Genomic DNA, 19,776 nt, shown 5'->3' with positions numbered 1-19,776 from the left:
CAGCTTCACTCGTTTATTGTGACAAGAAGAAAGCAGGAGCACCTCCAATATTGGTGTAGAATAAAGTTGATAAAACATTGGTTAACCTCATTCTGACAATCAGATATTTACTTTGGTGAAAATGTATAACACACTGATTGATTGTTTACATTTGAAAACGGTAAGTTGATAAATGTCTGTTTTAATGTTGTAACGAAGTATGAAAATAACCCTTTCTTCAATAGTTGCAAGGAGTGAAATTTTGTTGCGGAGGGAATTGGTTTATTTCGTCAGCCTGCTACTCATCTCACCGACTTCTAAAGGATGAAAAGCAAAGTCGACTTCGGCAGAATTTGAACTCAGAATGTAAAGGCCGCTCGGCATTTTGCCTGGTGTGCTAACAGTTCTGCGAGCTCACACCCTTATGCATGGAGAAAATAAATTGGTTTCACTTGGAGGATAAGGTAATTATATTATAATGGGAAAAGATATTTCGTAAGAATACAGTGATTATATTAAACTGAAAATAATAATAAATTTGCAGAAAATATTTCTATGCCTTGGCTTTTACGTACACGACGATACTTTCAAACCGAAATGTTGATATGTATTTTTCAAAGCATCCTTTAGAAAATTAACTTCACGGCCAGTTCTAGAAATGAACTGAAATTACTATTAGCATGCGTAAAATATTTCGTTTGTTAATGTTCCTAGTTCGATATATAGTATTGCTCGAATAGTTTACATGGTCCTTCAAGGCGAAGGTACAACTCTGGAACCCTCATTGAAAATTTAATGAAGTTACGAAAAACAGTTGTGGAATCATCTGGAATTATTTATCTCAGATATCAGTGAAAATGGCTTCTCTTTGATTACGATCATGAGGAGTGAGGCTACTTCCTGCGAAGAATATTCAGAACAGATAACTCTCTCATTGCTCCTTCCCCACGTAAATGCATTTATTAGTCGTTAGATTTTCTTTTCCGTTAATGCTTTTTTTCTTTCTTTTCTTCGTCCATAATGTTTCTTCTTCCTTGATCTATTTCGAAACTCATAGCATCAGTTGATTATTGGTTTATGTTGATTAAAAGAGTTATTCAGTTACGGCTGATTTGGGGAGAGAACAGCAACAATGAGCCACTATAGTGGAGACTATGTGGTCACTCAGCCTTCTTGAAATAGGAGCCAAATTTCTCTCAAATTCAACTTAATTATCTTACAGAGGATGGCAGGGTGTACCGGGCGTTCTAGATAATGTATTCTTTGATATACAATGGCAGTGTTATGAACGGAATGTATATGATCACAAGTCTGCTTAGTAAAGAATGAAAGACCAGAGATTATGTAACAGTGACAAAAGATGTTTCTAGAAAGAGAGAAATGTTATTGTCCACTATTCAGAAAATTTTGGTATAGTGAACATAGACACAGATTAAGTGTAAGAGTTTATGTTGTAGGAGTGAGTTCAATCCTTAGGTAAATTAGGATGTGTATCTATCTATACACACACATGAGTGGTGCTGAAAAGTTCCTGGCTTTAAGGATATCATGAAAGGCCTGATTGGAGGCCCAACCTTCCGAAAAACTGAAGGACTGCTGCAATAAGTGTGTGAATCTAATTAAGTGAGTATTTTCTTTCACCCAAATGTTACAATGTTTATTGTAATGTATGTAAGGTGCAAATATAGTCTGTAAATATATAAACTGCAGTCAATTTTGTATAATGTAATTTAAATAACAAATTAAATGTAGAGGTTGATTGCTGAGTTCTGCTTTTTAATTATCTTCAATATCTTACCCTATTTCTCTATCATTTCAGAATACTAAATGGTATTGGCATTAAGGCTATATCATCAACGTTTATCATCATTTAAAGACTGAAGAAAATGGTTATACAGAAAACTGAAAAATATTTCTTTCATTGGCTGGAATATGTACAAAATGATTTTGCATTCTAATTAAATTTGCAAAAGGGCACTACACTCCTTTTCTAATACCAACAACTATAAAAGTCGATTGAAATATTGCAGAAGAAAGGAAAAAAACAAATGAAAAGTATCCATATACTGTCGTGAGAAAATTAAATGTTATAGAGCAATGAATTTCCACGAAGAAATGCCAAAAGAGATGGGGGAATCATCATACCACTGTGATACCTGTAAAAAGTCATTCTCCCTGAAAAGCAAGCTTACTACTCATAAATGTATTAATACAAGTAAGATACCAGAGAAACGGTATCATTGTGATATCTGTGGTAAATCATACAATGTAAAAATTTACTTAACTGAACATAAACATATACATACAGGAGAGAAACCACACAACTGTGATATCTGTGGTAAATCATTTGCTCGAATACGTACGTTAATTACTCATAAACATATTCATACTGGTAAAAAACCATACAGCTGTGATATCTGTGGTAAATCATTCTCTCTAAGAAGCCACTTAGCTGATCACATACGTACCCATACAGGCGAAAAACCATATCGCTGTGATGTATGTGGTAAATCATTCTCTCAGACAAATGGCCTAACTCGACACATACGTATTCATACAGGAGAGAAGCCATATAAGTGTAATATTTGTGGTGAATCATTCTCTGAAACAGGAAATTTAACTAAACACAAATACATTCATACAGGAGAGAAGTCATATCACTGTGATATCTGTGGAAAATCATTCTTTCAAAAAGTACATTTAAATTTTCACATGCGTATTCATACAGGAGAGAAACCATATCAATGTGATATATGTGGTAAATCTTTCAATAAAGGAAGTGCAGTAACTTCTCATAAGCGTATTCATACAGGAGAGAAACCATATCACTGTGATATCTGTAGTAAGTCATTCTCTGATGGAAGTAAGTTAACTGTTCACAAACGTATTCATACAGAAGAGAGGCCATATCCCTGTGAAGTCTGTGGTAAATCATTCATTGATGGACGTACCTTGACTAAACACAAACATACTCACACAGGAGGGAAACTATATCAGTGTGATATCTGTGGTAAATCATTCTCTCATGGAAGAGGAGTAGCCGTTCACAAACGTATTCATACAGGGGAAAAGCCTTATCACTGTGATATCTGTGGTAAATCATTCACTCAAACAAGCCAATTAACTATACACAGGAGATGCATGCATACGGGAGAGAAACCCTATTTGTGCAACATCTGTGGTGAATCTTTCACTGATGGAAGTGGATTAACTGTTCACAAACGTATTCATGCAGGGGAAAAACTTTATGACTGTCATATCTATGGTAAATCATTTTCCAGAACACGTGAATTAACAATACTTAAGAGACACAATGATACAAAGGAAAAACCATATGATTGTGATATCTGTGGAAAATCATTCCCTGCTGGAAGTAAACTAACTTTCCACAAGCGTATTCATTCAGGAGAAATACCATATTACTGTGAAGCTTGTGGAAAAGCATTCTCTCTAAAAAAGCAATTAACATTACACAAAAGACGCTTTCATACCAAAGAGAAACAATATCATTGTGATATCTGTGGTAAATCATTCAATGATCAAAGACCACTAAATCTTCATAAATGTATTCATACAGGGGAGAAACCATATAACTGTGATGTATGTAGTAAGGCGTTTATTTATAAAAATGCATTAATTGCTCACAAACGTATTCATTCAGGAGACAAACCATATCACTGTGATATCTGTGGCAAATCATATTCTGCAACCATTAAATTAACAATGCACAAAAGACGTATTCATACAAAAGAGAAAACATATCACTGTAATATCTGTGGTAAATCATTCACTGACCAAAGTCCATTAACTGTTCATAGACGTATTCATACAGGAGAGAAACCTTATCACTGCGATATCTGTGGTAAATTGTTTGCTTATGCGAGTGCGTTAACTGTTCATAAACGTATCCATACAGGAGTAAAACCTTATCGCTGTGATATCTGTGGTAAACCATTCTCTGAAAAATATCATTTAACTAAACACAAATATACTCATACAGGTGAAAAACTATACCACTGTGATATCTGTGGTAAATCCTTCTCTCAGACAAGCCATTTAACTGTTCATAGACGTATTCATACAGGCGAGAAACCATATCATTGTGAGATGTGTGATAAATCATTTTCTCAAACAGCTCATTTAACAATTCATAGACGTATTCATACAGGAGATAGACCCTATAAGTGTAATATTTGTGGTAAATCTTTCTCCCAAAATAGTGATGTGACTAAACACTACCGCATTCATACAGGGGAAAAACCTTACCAGTGTAATATCTGTGGTATATCATTCTCTTTAAGTACTGCTTTAAGTAGTCACAAATACATTCATACAGGAGAAAAACCATATCACTGTGATATCTGTGGCAAATCATTTTCCAAAAATAGTTTATTAACTAAACATACATGTGTTCATTCTGAAGAAAAACTACATCACGATGACATCTGTTAAAAAGCATCATTTTCTGTAGCAAATCACTCATCAACATTGAAAGATACCCTTTGTGAAGTGGGTGGCAAATGAACAGAGACATCAGCACTCTAATGTTGCCAGGGATATGAGGGCGTCTCCACTTCTGGCTTTATGATAGTACATCTAATACGCCTTCAAAAAGAATCATAAGTAGGGCAGACAGATATGATAACCTTGTCCCTGGAAAATAGAAATGAAATGCTTTTCCTGACTCATCTAACATGCAGAATGGATCTTTTTCTGTTATTTTGTGGTAGTAATAAATGATTCCTTAAAGATATTGCATTGGTTATTGATTGGTTTGGGGTTGTGGAAAGAAATAGTATTTTAGAAGGATCACATTGTTGTTCATATTTGTTTGCACATTTCATTGCATTTAAGATAGTTTTTTACATAACAAATATTGGTTATCATTTACTTTGCAATGTTATTCATTTGGGGATTTGCACATTGTCTAAAATGATGCTTATTTAAATATTAATAGAGGGAATACATTTAGCTCCAGGTTAGATCTGAATGAGAAAAAAAAAAGATCTAAACTATTCCAGTTTTTTCTAAATTCACATTTCAACTGAAATTGAGAAAAATTCAGATCAAAATTGATAAAACTTAAAATGCATTTTATTCCAATATAATCTGATTAAAAATAAATCTATTTGTAAGAATAATGCAATTTAAGATACTTAAGAATCATATCTTAACCTGAATAGTGTGCAGCCTCACCTGGTGTATGAGTACATATCATCATCATCATCATTTAACGTCCGCTTTCCATGCTAGTATGGGTTGGACGATTTGACTGAGGACTGGTGGACCAGGTGGCTACACCAGGCTCCAATCTGATCTGGTAGAGTTTCTACAGCTGGATGCCCTTCCTAACACCAACCACTCCGAGAGTGTAGTGGGTGTTTTTACGTGCCACCGGCACAAGGGCCAGTCACACGGTACTGGCAACAGCCATGCTCAAATGGTGTTATTTACGTGCCACCTGCACGGGAGCCACACCAAGAAAATAAGTATTTGTATTTACTTTAATATAGTTCTCTCTAATATCAATCAAGTCCGAACAGGCATAATAGTCTGGTTATATCCTTGTCAAATATCCCAATATTTGAACAATATCAAGGATCAAAGTTTTGTCATATGGCGATATTGGAAATTAAAAATGCCAGTGGAGTGCTAACAGCATCATCCAACTGGGATCACTGCCAGAGCAGTGGTCTTGCTCCCATGCCGGTGGCACGTAAAAAACACCATTTGAGCATGATTGTTACCAGTTTCTCCTTCCTCGCACTTGTGCCGGTGGCATGTGAACAAAACATTGAACTGACTTCTGTGCAGGTGGCACATAAAAAACACCATTTGAGCGTGGCCGTTGCCAGTACCGCCGGACTGGCCCTCGTGCTGGTGGCACGTAAAAAGCACCCACTACATTCTCAGAGTGGTTGGCGTTAGGAAGGGCATCCAGCTGTAGAAACTCTGCCAGATCAGATTGAAGTCTGGTGTAGCTATCTGGTTCGCCAGTCCCCAGTCAAATCGTCCAACCCATGCTAGCATGGAAAGCGGACGTTAAATGATGATGATGATGAAATGTCAATAAATGATGAAATCAATCATCAAGTCTGCGACAAGTGAAATACTTGTCAACCTCTCAATAAATATGCACAGGATGTAGGTGGGTCTCAACGAATGTGGAATATATACAACTGAAACAATCGGTTGTATATATTGAATCAGTTACTGGTAGAGTAACAAAGTTTTGGTAAGTAAAAATGAAGACAGCATTTTGACATCAGGGAATGGGTGATGCTTATGAGACAGGAAAGTAGTATGTAGAAATTCCATAGATTATATTCAGCATAAACTGTTGGGCTCAGAAGGTGTAGTGAAATCAAAGACAGGAAGAGAAGTGAATACCCCCTTATACACCCCATTATTAAAACTATTTTTTTAGTCATTGCACGGTGATCGCTATAAGCTTTAAGCTTATGTTGTTGTTGGCACTCCGTCGCTTACGACATTACTTCTAAACTTTAATTTTTAATATAACCTGTATATATCGCGCATCCTTCGTGTGTATGTGTGTATGCGCGCGCGTCTCTGCCTCCTTGTCGTGAAATAGTGTGATAGCTGCAAACGATTGTCAGTCATAGTAATAATGTCATGATATTATTCTGCAGGAGACACACTACCATTGAGTTTGTAATATTTGATATCGAATGTGCGGCTGGAGACATGAGGTCGGCTTCACTTGTTCATTGTGATAATTGAGTATTTTATTGTCGAAGTAATTAGGATTTAGTAGAACGTTGGCGTAGATTAACGTTGATTAAACAACGGTAAATCTCATTTTAACAAACAGATATTTACTTAAGTAGTTTGGTAGAAACACATAACACATTGATTCACTGTTTGTGTCTGAAAACGGTAAGTTGATAAACGTTTGTTTTAATGTTGTAATAATGTAAGCTAATAGAATTGTGTTTCACTTGGAGGATAAGGTAATTATATTGGAGTGAAAACGGCGATCTTAAACATTACTTTCAGATACAGTAATTATATAAATATGAAAACTCATAGCGTCATTACTAAAAGATATTTCCTTCGTGATTGAACTGAAAATATTTTGGCAGAGTTCTGCTTTACGCGCGACATATAACGCCTCATAACTTTATTTTTTTGAATTTTCAGAAAATTCTTTTCACAGTCATGTGAATTCCGGCGGAGGTAAAGAACACTTACACCAACAATTTACAGCTTAACCCTAACCGCCTGGAATATGCACCGAGGAATTCCTTATGTAGATCCTGTGATCTACATAATAATCCTTATGTAGATCCTGGAACGGGTGGTGTGCGTATTCTTTGCCTTCGCCGTGAATTCCTCTGTGTAGAATACAAATTTGCAAAAATTTTCTGAAAGTTCCAAAAAAAAAAAAAAAGAGTTACGTGGGGTTATATGGCGTGCGTAAAGCGGAATTCCGGCAATGTTTCCATGTCCCGACTTTTACGTACACAATACTTCAAAACTGAAATGTTAATCTCTATTTCTGTAAAATATCCTTCAGAAAATTCACTTTGAAACTATGATTAGAAACAAATTGAACGACTTTTTGTCGTGATTCAAATATTTTAGCGATTGAAGCGTGGAAGACATAAGTTTGCTGGCAATAACGAATGATTGCCAGCTAGCTATTTAGTGACACACAAAGACCGGCAGTTTCATTAACATTTACTAGTAATATCGTGTCAAAATTTTTATCGCTCGAAACTTCGATCAGTTCACTGACAAAAGAAAAAGAAAAATTTGCTGTATCTGAAAAATTTCATCGCTTGGGATGTTTCTTTGTTGTTTCTGTTGATATAGGCCTGTCGTTCTGGTTGGGTGATCATAGCTGGTCAGTTATCAGTGACGTCAAAACGGTAGAGGAGTAGGGGCCGAAACCGGACGTGGTTCCTCCTGATGATGTCTTGAGCTAACTGGATCCTATAAAGGAGCTGTTGTGGTAGCAGACCACGAAACATGGTTGATTTCAGGACAAAACAGTTGATTTCAGGACAAAACAGAAACAACGAGCTACTACAGTGAAAACTATGTAGCCATATTAATCTTGAAATAGGATCCAAATTCCTCTTATATTACATCTAATCCTCTAAGAATGGCATGAGGTGGGGCACCCTGGATCATATAGTCCTGGATGTACAATGGCAGTACTGTTACTGGAATATTTGACCATAGGTCTGCTTAGTCAGGAATGACCAAGCACAACAGTGACAAAGGATGTTTCTGGAGAGAGAAATGTTATTATCAACTATTCTGTAAATTCTGGTATAGTGAATATAAGTATAAATTAGGTATCAATTGTTTATTTTGTGGAAGTTCAGTCCCAGAATATGTTAGTCTGTGTATACACATACATGCATCGACGAGCTGGCAGAAACGTTAGCACGCCGGGTGAAATGCTTAGCGGTATTTTGTCTGCCGCTACGTTCTGAATTCAAATTCCGCTGAGGTCGACTTTGCCTTTCATCCTTTCAGGGGTCGATTAAATAAGTACCAGTTACACACTGGGGTGGATATAATCGACTTAATCCGGTTGTCTGTCCTTGTTTGTCCCCTCTGTGTGTAGCCCCTTGTCGGCAGTAAAGAAATAATATATATATATATATATATATATATATATATATCCAGATATAATGTATACTCACTGTTTTTTATTGTGATATAGGTAATGTTACACAATCTAAAGGTATGGATGTAGTCTGTAAATATGTAAGCTTCACACAATTTTGTATGATTTAATTTAACAACTTAAAATTAAAATTCAGTCATTGAGATAAAAGTTTATAGTTTATCAATATAGAACTGTAGGAAAATTTCACTGTTGTAGCTCTATTTTTTAATTATCTCCAATACCTTACCCTGTTTCTCTATCGTTTCAGAATACCAGATGCCATTGGCATTAAAGATATATCATCAATATCTATCATGTTTTATGATCTTAGAAAAGGTTTCACAGAAAAATGAGAATTATTCCTTATGAGTGACATTTCTTTCCTTCTTTACCTGGAATATGTACAAAATGATTTTGTTCCAATTAAATTTGCAAAAACTATCAACATTGCAATCCTTTTCTGAGATATACGGAAATAAAAGCTAGTGGAAATACTACAATGGAAAAGTTTTTATCAACACAGGAATAAAGTAAAAATAGTAAAAGGTATCCATATATTGTTGTGAGTAAAGAAAATATTATACAAGGATGAATTTTCCTGAAGAATTGTCAAAAGAGATAGAGGAAACATCATACCACTGTGATATCTGTAAAAAGTCATTCTCTCTGAAAGGTAACCTTGCTACTCATAAATGTATTGACAAAGAAGAGAAAGCAGAGATACGATATCATTGTGATATCTGTGGGAAATCGTTCACTGTAAAAATGAACTTAACTGAACATAAACATATACATACAGGAGAGAAACCACACAACTGTGATGTCTGCGGTAAATCATTCGCTCGAATATGTACGTTAATTACTCACAAACATCTCCATACTGGAGAGAAACCTCACAGCTGTGATATTTGTGGTAAATCATTCACTGTAAAAATTAACTTAACAGAACATAAACATATACATACAGGAGAGAAACCACACAACTGTGATATCTGCGGTAAATCATTTGCTCGAATACGTACGTTAATTACTCACAAACATCTCCATACTGGAGAGAAACCTCACAGCTGTGATATTTGTGGTAAATCCTTTTCCCTAAGAGGTCACTTAGCCTGTCACAAACGTACTCATACAGGTGAAAAGCCATATCACTGTGATATCTGTGGTAAATCATTCTCTCAGACTAATAGCCTAACCAACCATATACGTATTCATACAGGAGAGAAACCATATCAGTGTAATATTTGTGGTGAGTCATTCTCTGAAAGGGGTAATTTGACTAAACATAAGTATATTCATACAGGAGAGAAGTCATATCACTGTGATATCTGTGGAAAATCATTCTTTCAAAGAGTTCATTTAAATACTCACAGACGTATTCATACAGGAGAGAAGCCATATCACTGTGATATCTGTGGTAAATCATTTTATGATGGAAGTGCAGTAACTTCTCACAAACGTATTCATACTGGGGAGAAGCCCTATCCCTGTGATATCTGTGATAAATCATTCACTGATGCTAGTAAATTAACTAAACACAAACGTACTCACACAGGAGAGAAACCATATCCCTGTGATATCTGTGGTAAATCATTCACAGATGGAAGTACTTTAACTGTTCACAAACGTATTCATACAGGGGAAAAACCATATCACTGTGATATCTGTGGTAAATCATTCTCTCGGACAAGCCAGTTAACAATACACAAGAGGCGCGTTCATACAGGTGAGAAACCATATCCCTGTGATATCTGTGGTAAATCATTTATTGATAGAGGTGGATTAACTGTTCACAAACGTATTCACACAGGGGAAAAACCATATCAGTGTGATAGCTGTGATAAAACGTTCACTTATGCAACTGCATTAAATATTCACAAATATATTCATTCAGGCGAAAAACAATATCGCTGTGATATTTGTGGTAAAACATTCTCTGGAACAAGTGAATTAATGATACACAAGAGACGCATTCATTCAAGAGAGAAACCACATCCCTGTGATATCTGTGGTAAATCATTCACTTATTCAAGTGCATTAACTGTTCATAAACGTAGTCACACAGGGGAAAAACCATATCACTGTGATATCTGTGGTAAATCTTTCTCATATGGCAGTACATTACCTGTTCACAAACGTATTCATACAGGGAAAAAACCACATCACTGCGATACTTGTGATAAATCATTCCCTTATGCAAGTGCATTAACTCTTCATAAACGTATTCATTCAGGAGAAAAACTATATCATTGTGATATCTGTGGCAGATCATTTACATATCGAAGCACATTAACTGTTCACAAACGAATTCATTCTGGAGAAAAACCATATCACTGTGATATCTGTGGAAAATCATTCTCTCAAACAAGTCAGTTAACAGTTCACAAGAGACGCATCCATACAAGCGAGAAACCATATCATTGTGATATCTGTGGTAAATCATTCACTGACGGAAGTTCATTAACTGTTCACAGACGTATTCATACAGGTGAAAAGCCATATTCATGTGATATCTGTGGTATATCATTCTGTCGAACAAGTCAGTTAACAATACACAAGCGACGCATTCATACAGGAGAGAAACCATTTTACTGCGATAACTGTGGTAGATCATTCACTGACAGGAGCTCGTTAACTGCTCATAAACGGAATCATTCGAACGAGAAACCATATCACTGATATCTTTGATAAATCATTCAATGGAAAAAAGTCATTTACTGATTCAGCTGAGATGCATTCATACAAAAGAGAAATCGTGATTACAATGTTTGTGGTAAATTTTTGTAGATCGAAGTACATTAACTGGTCAAAAATGTATTCATACAGGTCAGAAGCTGTATAATGTTATCATCATGTGGTGTTCTTTATTCCATGCTAGCATGGGTGGGACAGTTTGACTAGAGCTGGTAAACTGTGGAGCTGTACCAGGTTCCAGTCTGTTGTATCTATGGTAAATTGTTCTGGCTTGATTAGGCTCGTACTTTTTCATACAGGTGAGAAATCATACTACAGTAATATCTGTGGTGAATGACTATGAAAGGTATTATTTAACTAAAGACAATTACGCTCTCACAGGAAAGAAGTTATATTACTGAAATGTTACACCATTCTCTGAGATGTCATTTATGAGGGTGGGGTGCTGTAAAGGCTTTAAGGGTGTTGCAAAGGGCCTGGTTGGAGGCCCCACCTTCTGAGTTCTTTTTCTGGACTTAGAAAAACTGAAAGACCACTGCAATAAATGTGTGTATCTGTTATGTCTCAAGCTACTGCTATCTAGCACCTTCGGATGATCTCTGCTCAACCGCTACACGACTGCTCCTCGTTGGCTACTCAACTCCCCTACTACGGCCAGACTACCTCTATTTATATGTCTTGGGCGATCCTACTTCTTCGCTTATGGGTGTCAACACAACAGAATCAGAGGTGAATGTTGAATAAAATATTAATAGCTGATCCTTCTGTATTTTCTTTTATCCAAAGCCAGGAACATTTCAGCGCTCGTTTGTAACTATTCACAGATGTATTGATACTGGAAAGGAACCCAATCAGTGTGGTATTTGTGGTAAATCTATCTTCCCAAACAGTGATGTAATTAAGCATAAACTTATACAGGGGAATAATCATATCACTGTAATATCTGTGGCCCATTGCTCTGCGTTAATTACTCATGAATGCATTCATACAGAAATAAAAACATGTTACTATGATATCTGTGGTAAATCATTTTATCAAAATAGTCATTTAACTAAAAACAAATGTATTCATTCCAAAGACAATCTATACCACATTGATATCTGTGGCAAATCACTTTCCCTATGATTTTTTTAATGTATTGTATTGATTATTCAATGATTTGGTGTACTGAAAATGAATTATGTTTTAGAATGATTGAGTAGTTGTTCATTTTTGTTTCCTCCTGTATTCTTTCTTGCATGGGAATAAACCTCTTACCTCTTTATATATCCACTATATAAATGTAACTATACGTGGATATGTGTGTGTTTAGCCCCGAAAGGCTCTGAAATGGTATATTCTTGAGAAAAACGAATTTTATTTTTGAAATCTATGTCCCAAAGAGTGATGAAACGTGGAAGGTAACAGGTAGTCATGGGATGTGTCAGAAACAGCAGCTCAACCTCTCTTAAAATCACATGTCTTTTCATTTGAAAAGTATTTTAAAATTATAAACAGAGACAAATTGCCGATTCAGACTGTCCATGTTTCAAAACTATGATTAAAAAAAAAAAAATCAGAAAAAAAAAAAAGTTGAAATTTTAGAATTTATGGTAGGGTACATGGTAAATTAGAAAGTTTTAAAATTTCTTTATTGCTTGTAAATTGTTTCATTTTTTGTTTGAAAACAAAGGAAGTGGAGAACTGTAACGGTAGTTGCCGATTTCCAAACTTTTATTTTAAGGCTTCTCCCATCATTTTCAAAAACAAAAAAGAAAGAAATAAGCCAACATCAAAACTGAGTGGAAGAAGGAAGTTTGAAAAAAATTCATTTTTCTTTTATTTTCTTTCTTTTTTTTTTTTTTTTACCTGAAAGGCTTTTCCCATTGTTTTCAACATTAGAGTGGCAGTTCTATATTTAAGAGATGAGGAATTATGTACATTATTTAGATTCAACGGATATTTGTCCTCATCTTTTTTTGTTGTTAACACAACGTTTCGGCTGATATAACCTGTGCTCTAATGCCCATGGGCATATGGCATAGTGGTTAAGGACACGGGTTACTAACCCCAAGAATCCGAGTTCGATTCCAAGCAGTGACCTGAACAATGATAATAACAACAACATCGAAAAATACCTTAGGAATGAGAACCCAGGTTCGAAATTTCCCCAAGACACCTGAAGAAGGCTGGAGGGTATATCAGTCGAAACGGGTTAACAACAAACAAGATGAGGACAAATATCCGTCGAATGTACATAAGAGTGGTACTTCATCAGATTTGCATCAAGGTGCACTCTTACATTGTGAGTCTACCATGCTTTATATTAGGGGGAAACAAGAAGTATAAATAAAGATTAAAATAAAAATGAAATTCTGCGAAGACAGACAAGCCATATAGAAAGTTAAAACCAAAACAGGTAAGCATATATTTACGTTAGAAGAGGAAGGAGGAAAAAGAGAAACCGATTCGGGAGAAGAAAGTAGAGGAAATATAGAATATAACAGGTGAGGTGTACTAATAACACGTAACCCCGCCGTTGCCGACCCCAAGTGATAATGGTCAAGTGAGTATAATAATGTTTATGTACTACTAAAGCAGCGCGGACCCGAACGCGCAGTCGCGCGTCCGCGCTAGCTCGTCTTGAGTGGTCGATCCTAACCCTATCCCGCGTGTGAAAATGAATACGTGTTTAGGGTTAGGGTTAGGATCGACCACTTACGACTAGCTAGCGCGGACGGTCCGCGCTGCTTTAGTAGTACCGAACTATAAATATCCGGCATAACTATAGATGTGTACCCATCCCGCCGACTTTGTTGCCTCATAACTTCCAGAGAAATGGATACTTTGTAACGAAATTTTCAACAAATATCGCTAAGATGCTGCGCTTTCAGAGTATATAGGGATTTAGGGAAAAGAATTATTCCGAGGGGGTGGGGAGATGAGTTTCAGAAAATTGAGGCGATCCAAATTGTTTCCTTCATAACTTTCAGGAAAATGGATATCTTTTAGTGAAATTTTATACAAATACCATTCAAACGGCATAGATTACGATTATAAAGAAATTTGTGTGGAAAATATTTTTTCTGAGGGAATGGGGAGAGGAATTTCGAAAAAAAAAAAAACGGAGTTTCGGATCAGGCAGAAAATACTTTAAAACGTAATTATTGCACGTCGCTTTAGTATTCTCTTCCTACGAAAAATCCTATCTGCACTAGAAACACTCAACGATTCCTTATCAGCTCACGGAATTTTCAAGGGGACACTACCATTGAATTTGTAATATTTGATATCGAAAGTGCGGCTGGAGACACGAAGTCCGCTTCACTGGTACATTTTGATAAGTTACTGTTTTATTGTTAATTAAAGTAGAACCTGCTGAATGTTGATTAAACATTGGCAAACCTCATTCTAAGAGTCCAGATATTTACTTTAGTGAAATCATTGATTCACTATTTACATCTGAAAACGGTAAGTTGATAAACGTTTGTTTTAATGTCTGTAAATAATAAAATTCTGTTTCACTTGGCGGATAAGGAAATTATAATGAAGTGAAAACATATAACAATGGGCAAAGGCATTTCCTTCAGATACAGTAATTACATAAGTGTGAAAGCTTTTATCTCCATGTCTTGCAGAGAGCAATTTGCCACAAATATCGATTGCAATGATACAGCTTCTGTCGTTTATGTTTATGTTCATAAGTAAAGAGGTTACATCCTATAGAGAATTTTCAGAACAGATAACAGTATGATATTGTTTCTAGCTCGTATGAATGTATTTACCAATAGTTAGGTTTCTTTCTTCAGACATATTTTCTTTTTTGGGAATGTTTTTTATTCGTTCATGATGTCGCTGTTTGATCTGTTAAAAAAAACTCGTAGCATCGATGAAAAACTTTATAATTGATAACAGAGCTGTTAATTATGGTTGATTGGGGATAAAACAGCTGCAATGAGTCACTGGGGTAGAAGTTATGTGGTCACTCGAGCTTCTTGAAATAGGAGCAAAATTTCGGTAATTTTTCAGATTAACACCCGCACGATCTTCACTACGGTGTTAGGGTTAGGGTTTGAGTTAGGGTGACTGTTACGGTTACGGATGGAATTCCCTAACCCTAACCCCCTAGTGAAGATCGTGCGGGTGTTAATCTGAAAAATTACTCAAATTTCTTTCAAATTCCACTTACATTGGTTGGCAGGGTGTTGGGCTTGGACACACTAGATGATGTATCCCTTGATATACAATGGCAGTATTGTGATGGAATGTGTTTGATCTCAGATCTGTTTAGTAAGGAATGACAAGGGATTACACAATACTGACAAAGAATCTTTCTAAAGAATGTTATTGTCTGCTCTTCTGTAAATTTTGGTTATGATGAATATAAGCATAGACTGTCAACTGTTAATTGTAATAGTTTATGTTGTGGGAGTAAGTTCAATTCCTGGGTAAATCATGATAAGAAGTGTAATATACTACTAGTACATCACATGTAGTAGAATAACTAATGATGGCAATATCCCTGATATGGAGAATGGAATGAGAACAATGTACCCCTGTGGATTTAATAAAGGGTTCAGTTTCAAATTCTGAGAACATTACTAGATATGAGAGGCATCTGAAGAAGTCCAGAAGGTGTGACGACTGAAGACATTAATCCAGATATAATTGTATACTAATTATTGTTTATTTGTAATATATTTAATATTACATAATCTGAAAGTGTAGATCTAGACTGTAAATATGTAAACTTTACACAACTTCCTTGTAACTTTAATAAATTCAAATGTAATGTTGTTGGGATGAAGTTTATTGTAGTAAAATTTCTCTGTTGAATCTTTACTTTTTGATATCTTCAATGTCTCACAGTATTTCTCCATCATTTCAGAATATCAAAGACATTGGCATTAAAGATATATCATCAATATCTGTCAGACAAAAAGAGGTAATTTTACAGAAGAATTAGAACCTCATTCCTATAAATATATCATTAAATTACTGTGAAATATTTCCTCTAAGATATTTCTATCTTTCATTGTCTGGAGGATTTACAAGATGGTTTTGTGTTTCCATTAAGTTTGGACAAATTCACAAAGGATTCACTACTGCAATACAAATGGTTTGATCATCACGGAAATATATAGACAGCAATAAAAGCATTCATATTGTTTTCTAAGAACAAAATTTACAGAAGAATGGATTTTCCTGCAGAATTGCCAGAGGATGTAGGAAAATCATCATATCCTTGTGATCTCTGTGAACAAACATTCTCTCTAAAAGACAGCCTTGCTATTCATAAACAGATTCACACAGGAGAGAAACCACATAACTGTGATATCTGTGGTAAATCATTTTCTCTAATACGTACTTTAACTATTCACAAACACATTCATACTGGAGAAAAACCATATAAATGTGAAAACTGTGGTAAATCATTTGCCTTTAGAAGATATTTAACCAAACACATACGAGTTCATACAGGAGAAAAGCCATATCACTGTGATATCTGTGGTAAATCCTTCCCTGAAAGTGATGCCCTAACTAGCCACATTCGAATTCACACAGGAGAGAAACCATATCAGTGTAATATTTGTGGAAAATCTTTCTCTGAAAGATGTAATTTAACTACACACAAATACACTCATACAGGAGAGAAGTCATATCACTGTGATATCTGTGGTAAATCATTCTTTCAGAAAGTTCATTTAAATAGTCACATGTATGTTCATACTGGGGAGAAGCCTTATCAATGTGATATCTGCTTGAAATCATTTGCTGATGGAAATAGATTAAACAGACACAAACACATTCACGCAGGAGAGAAACCATATCAGTGTGACGTCTGTGGTAAATCATTTAGAGAAGAAGCTCATTTATCGATACACAAGAGACGCATTCATACAAATGAGAAACCATATCACTGTGAAATCTGTGGTAAATCATTCATTAATCCAAGTTTATTAACTGTTCATAAACGTATTCATACAGGCGAAAAACCGTATCAGTGTGACATCTGTGGTAAATCATTCATTGAGAGAAGTGCATTAACTGTTCACAAACGTATTCATACTGGAGAGAGGCCATACCGCTGTGATATTTGTGGTAAAGCATTCATAAGGGGAAATAAATTAAATGTTCACAAGCGTATTCATTCAGGGGAAAAGCTCCATCACTGTAATATCTGTGGTCAGTCATTCTCTCAAAGAGCTCATTTGACTGTTCACATTCGTACTCATACAGGTGAGAAACCATATGACTGTGATATCTGTGGTAAATCATTCTCACAGACAGGTCATTTAAAAATTCACAGACGTATTCATACAGGAGAGAAACCCTATCAGTGTGATATTTGTGGTAAATCTTTCTTCCAAAATAGTGATGTAACTAAGCACAAACGTTTACATGCAAGGGAGAAACCTTATCACTGCGATATCTGTGGTAATTCCTTTAGCAGTGGAAGAGGACTAACTGTACATGAGCGTATTCATACAGGGGAAAAACCATATCGATGTGATATCTGTGGTAAATCATTCACTGATGGAAGTACATTAACCAAACACAAACGTATTCATACAGGGGAGAGACCATATCAGTGTGACATCTGTGGTAAAGCATTCACTGATACTAGTAAATTAACTAAACACAAACGTACTCATACAGGGGAAAAACCATATCACTGTGATATCTGTGGTAAATCATACACAGATAGAAGTACATTAACTAAGCACATACGTATCCATACAGGGGAAAGACCATATCACTGTGATATCTGTGGTAAATCATTCATTGATGGACGTACATTAACTAAACACAAATGTATTCATACAGGGGTAAAAACTACATCCCTGTGATTCTTTTGGTGTATCTTTCTTTTATGCAAGTGCATTAACAATTCATAAATGTATTTACTAAGATATATAATAGAACCAAATTTTGACGGTTTTTTTTTTTTGCTTTTTGACCTTTTGTGGTAATAATTATTATATGTATTGTATTGGTTACAGATTGATTTGGTGTTATGAAAATGAAGTGTTTTTTAGAATGATCATGTTGTTCATTTTTCTTTGCCCATTTCATTGCATTTGATAAAGCTTTACATAACATCTTTCAGTTATTCTTTACTTTGCAAGTCTGATTCATTCTGGGTTTTACCCATTCAATAAAAATATTCTTATTTCAACATAAAGACAGCTAATACAGATAACTGCAGGGCAGCTTTTAATGCAGAAAATGTCTGGCCAGAAGTATTCCAATTGTTTTCAAATACAAATTTCAACTGAAATTGAGAAAATTTCAGATCAAAATTAATAAATTTTTTGATGCATTGTATTCCAACATAATATCATTCAAATTAGATTCCATTTATAAAAATAATGCAATTTAAGATAATTAAGAATCATATTTGTTGACTGAGGTCTTAAGCTGAAAAGTTCCTGGCTTTGGGTAAAAGAAAATACAGGAGGATTAGTTAATTATGATTTTATTCAACACCAACACATCTTTCTTTGTGTTTGCCACTGACATGCTGGGAACAAACTTTGCACAAATTTACATATTCAGATCTTTCATGAATAATTTGTGTACAGTTGCCTCACCAACTCCAAACTGTACACTCATCTTTATTGATATGTAATGGCCTTCATTTTGAAACTAACCCCTCAGATTTTATGAAGTTCTGTCTCTCTGCCACACCTCTTATCTTCCTCTTCCACTCTACCATCTTTGAACCTTTGGTGCCAGTGCTTATGGATTAACTTTTATGAGCTAAGAGGTTTGCTTATAAAAGTTAATCCATAAACAGTCTGGAGTATTTCGTTGGTTTCATTAGCATTTATGCACAGTTTAAATTAAAGTTTTATTTCATAGCAGGATTCTAAATTGTTCTTATGTCCTGACTACATTCCACAACTTAGTCAGCTGTGACAAGCAATGTTTGGTAGGAATTGGTTCAAAATGTTCTCATAGCTGTCTCCTTCAATCTGAAATAAAAGAAAGTTGACAGATCTGTTTATAGTAATGATATACAAAAACTACAATAATCTTGAACAGCTTTGACTGCAAAAATAGTCCTCAAGCTTTTGGAATGCATGCACATATAATTTGATTATGCACCAAAGTAGATGCTGAAATTTCAGAGAATAAAGGTATGACAGAAGACATTTATGTCAATAAAGGATGTGCTGAAAAGAAAGATAGACACTGCCATATGTACCAATATTTTCAGTAACATTGTCCTACATTTATTCTTATATGCTAGTGAGACGTGAGACACTACAAATGGAATATGGCTATGATGCAAAGGGCCTTGGAAGGATTGCTGAGCAGAATATCATTACGAGAGCATATTTGAAATGAGATAAATTTGAGAATGGAGTAGAGTGAATGATGTAATCACAGAATACTGAAAGGACAAGTTCCACTGGATATTTCACAAGCCTGACAGACAACAAGTAAACTTGCACAGATGGTGAGTGGTG

At 35.3% G+C, this 19,776-nt stretch overlaps 3 protein-coding genes across 3 annotated transcripts; all 3 read left to right on the top strand.

Moving 5' to 3' along the window:
- Nucleotides 1–2,074: 2,074 nt before the first annotated feature.
- On the top strand, nt 2,075–4,728 carry LOC106874596 (uncharacterized). The gene has a single exon (XM_052976258.2). It carries the CDS (start codon nt 2,077–2,079, stop codon nt 4,429–4,431), a length of 2,355 nt encoding a protein of 784 aa, XP_052832218.1. The 5' UTR covers nt 2,075–2,076; the 3' UTR covers nt 4,432–4,728.
- Nucleotides 4,729–6,554: 1,826 nt separating this feature from the next.
- Nucleotides 6,555–12,514, top strand: LOC106874605 (uncharacterized). The gene is made up of 2 exons (XM_014922394.3): nt 6,555–6,879; nt 8,895–12,514. Exon 2 carries the CDS (start codon nt 9,215–9,217, stop codon nt 11,303–11,305), a length of 2,091 nt encoding a protein of 696 aa, XP_014777880.2. The 5' UTR covers nt 6,555–6,879; nt 8,895–9,214; the 3' UTR covers nt 11,306–12,514.
- A 1,593-nt stretch (nt 12,515–14,107) lies between these two features.
- On the top strand, nt 14,108–18,344 carry LOC128250687 (uncharacterized). The gene is made up of 2 exons (XM_052976315.2): nt 14,108–14,770; nt 16,188–18,344. The coding sequence occupies exon 2, from the start codon at nt 16,495–16,497 to the stop codon at nt 18,148–18,150; it is 1,656 nt and encodes a 551-aa protein (XP_052832275.1). The 5' UTR covers nt 14,108–14,770; nt 16,188–16,494; the 3' UTR covers nt 18,151–18,344.
- The last annotated feature ends 1,432 nt before the right edge of the window (nt 18,345–19,776 follow it).

Source organism: Octopus bimaculoides, chromosome 25, assembly GCF_046866305.1.
Source record: "Octopus bimaculoides isolate indiv1 chromosome 25, ASM4686630v1, whole genome shotgun sequence".
Taxonomy (NCBI): domain Eukaryota; kingdom Metazoa; phylum Mollusca; class Cephalopoda; order Octopoda; family Octopodidae; genus Octopus; species Octopus bimaculoides.
Note: the sequence above shows the minus strand (reverse complement) of the source record. Positions and strands in the feature narration are given on the sequence as shown.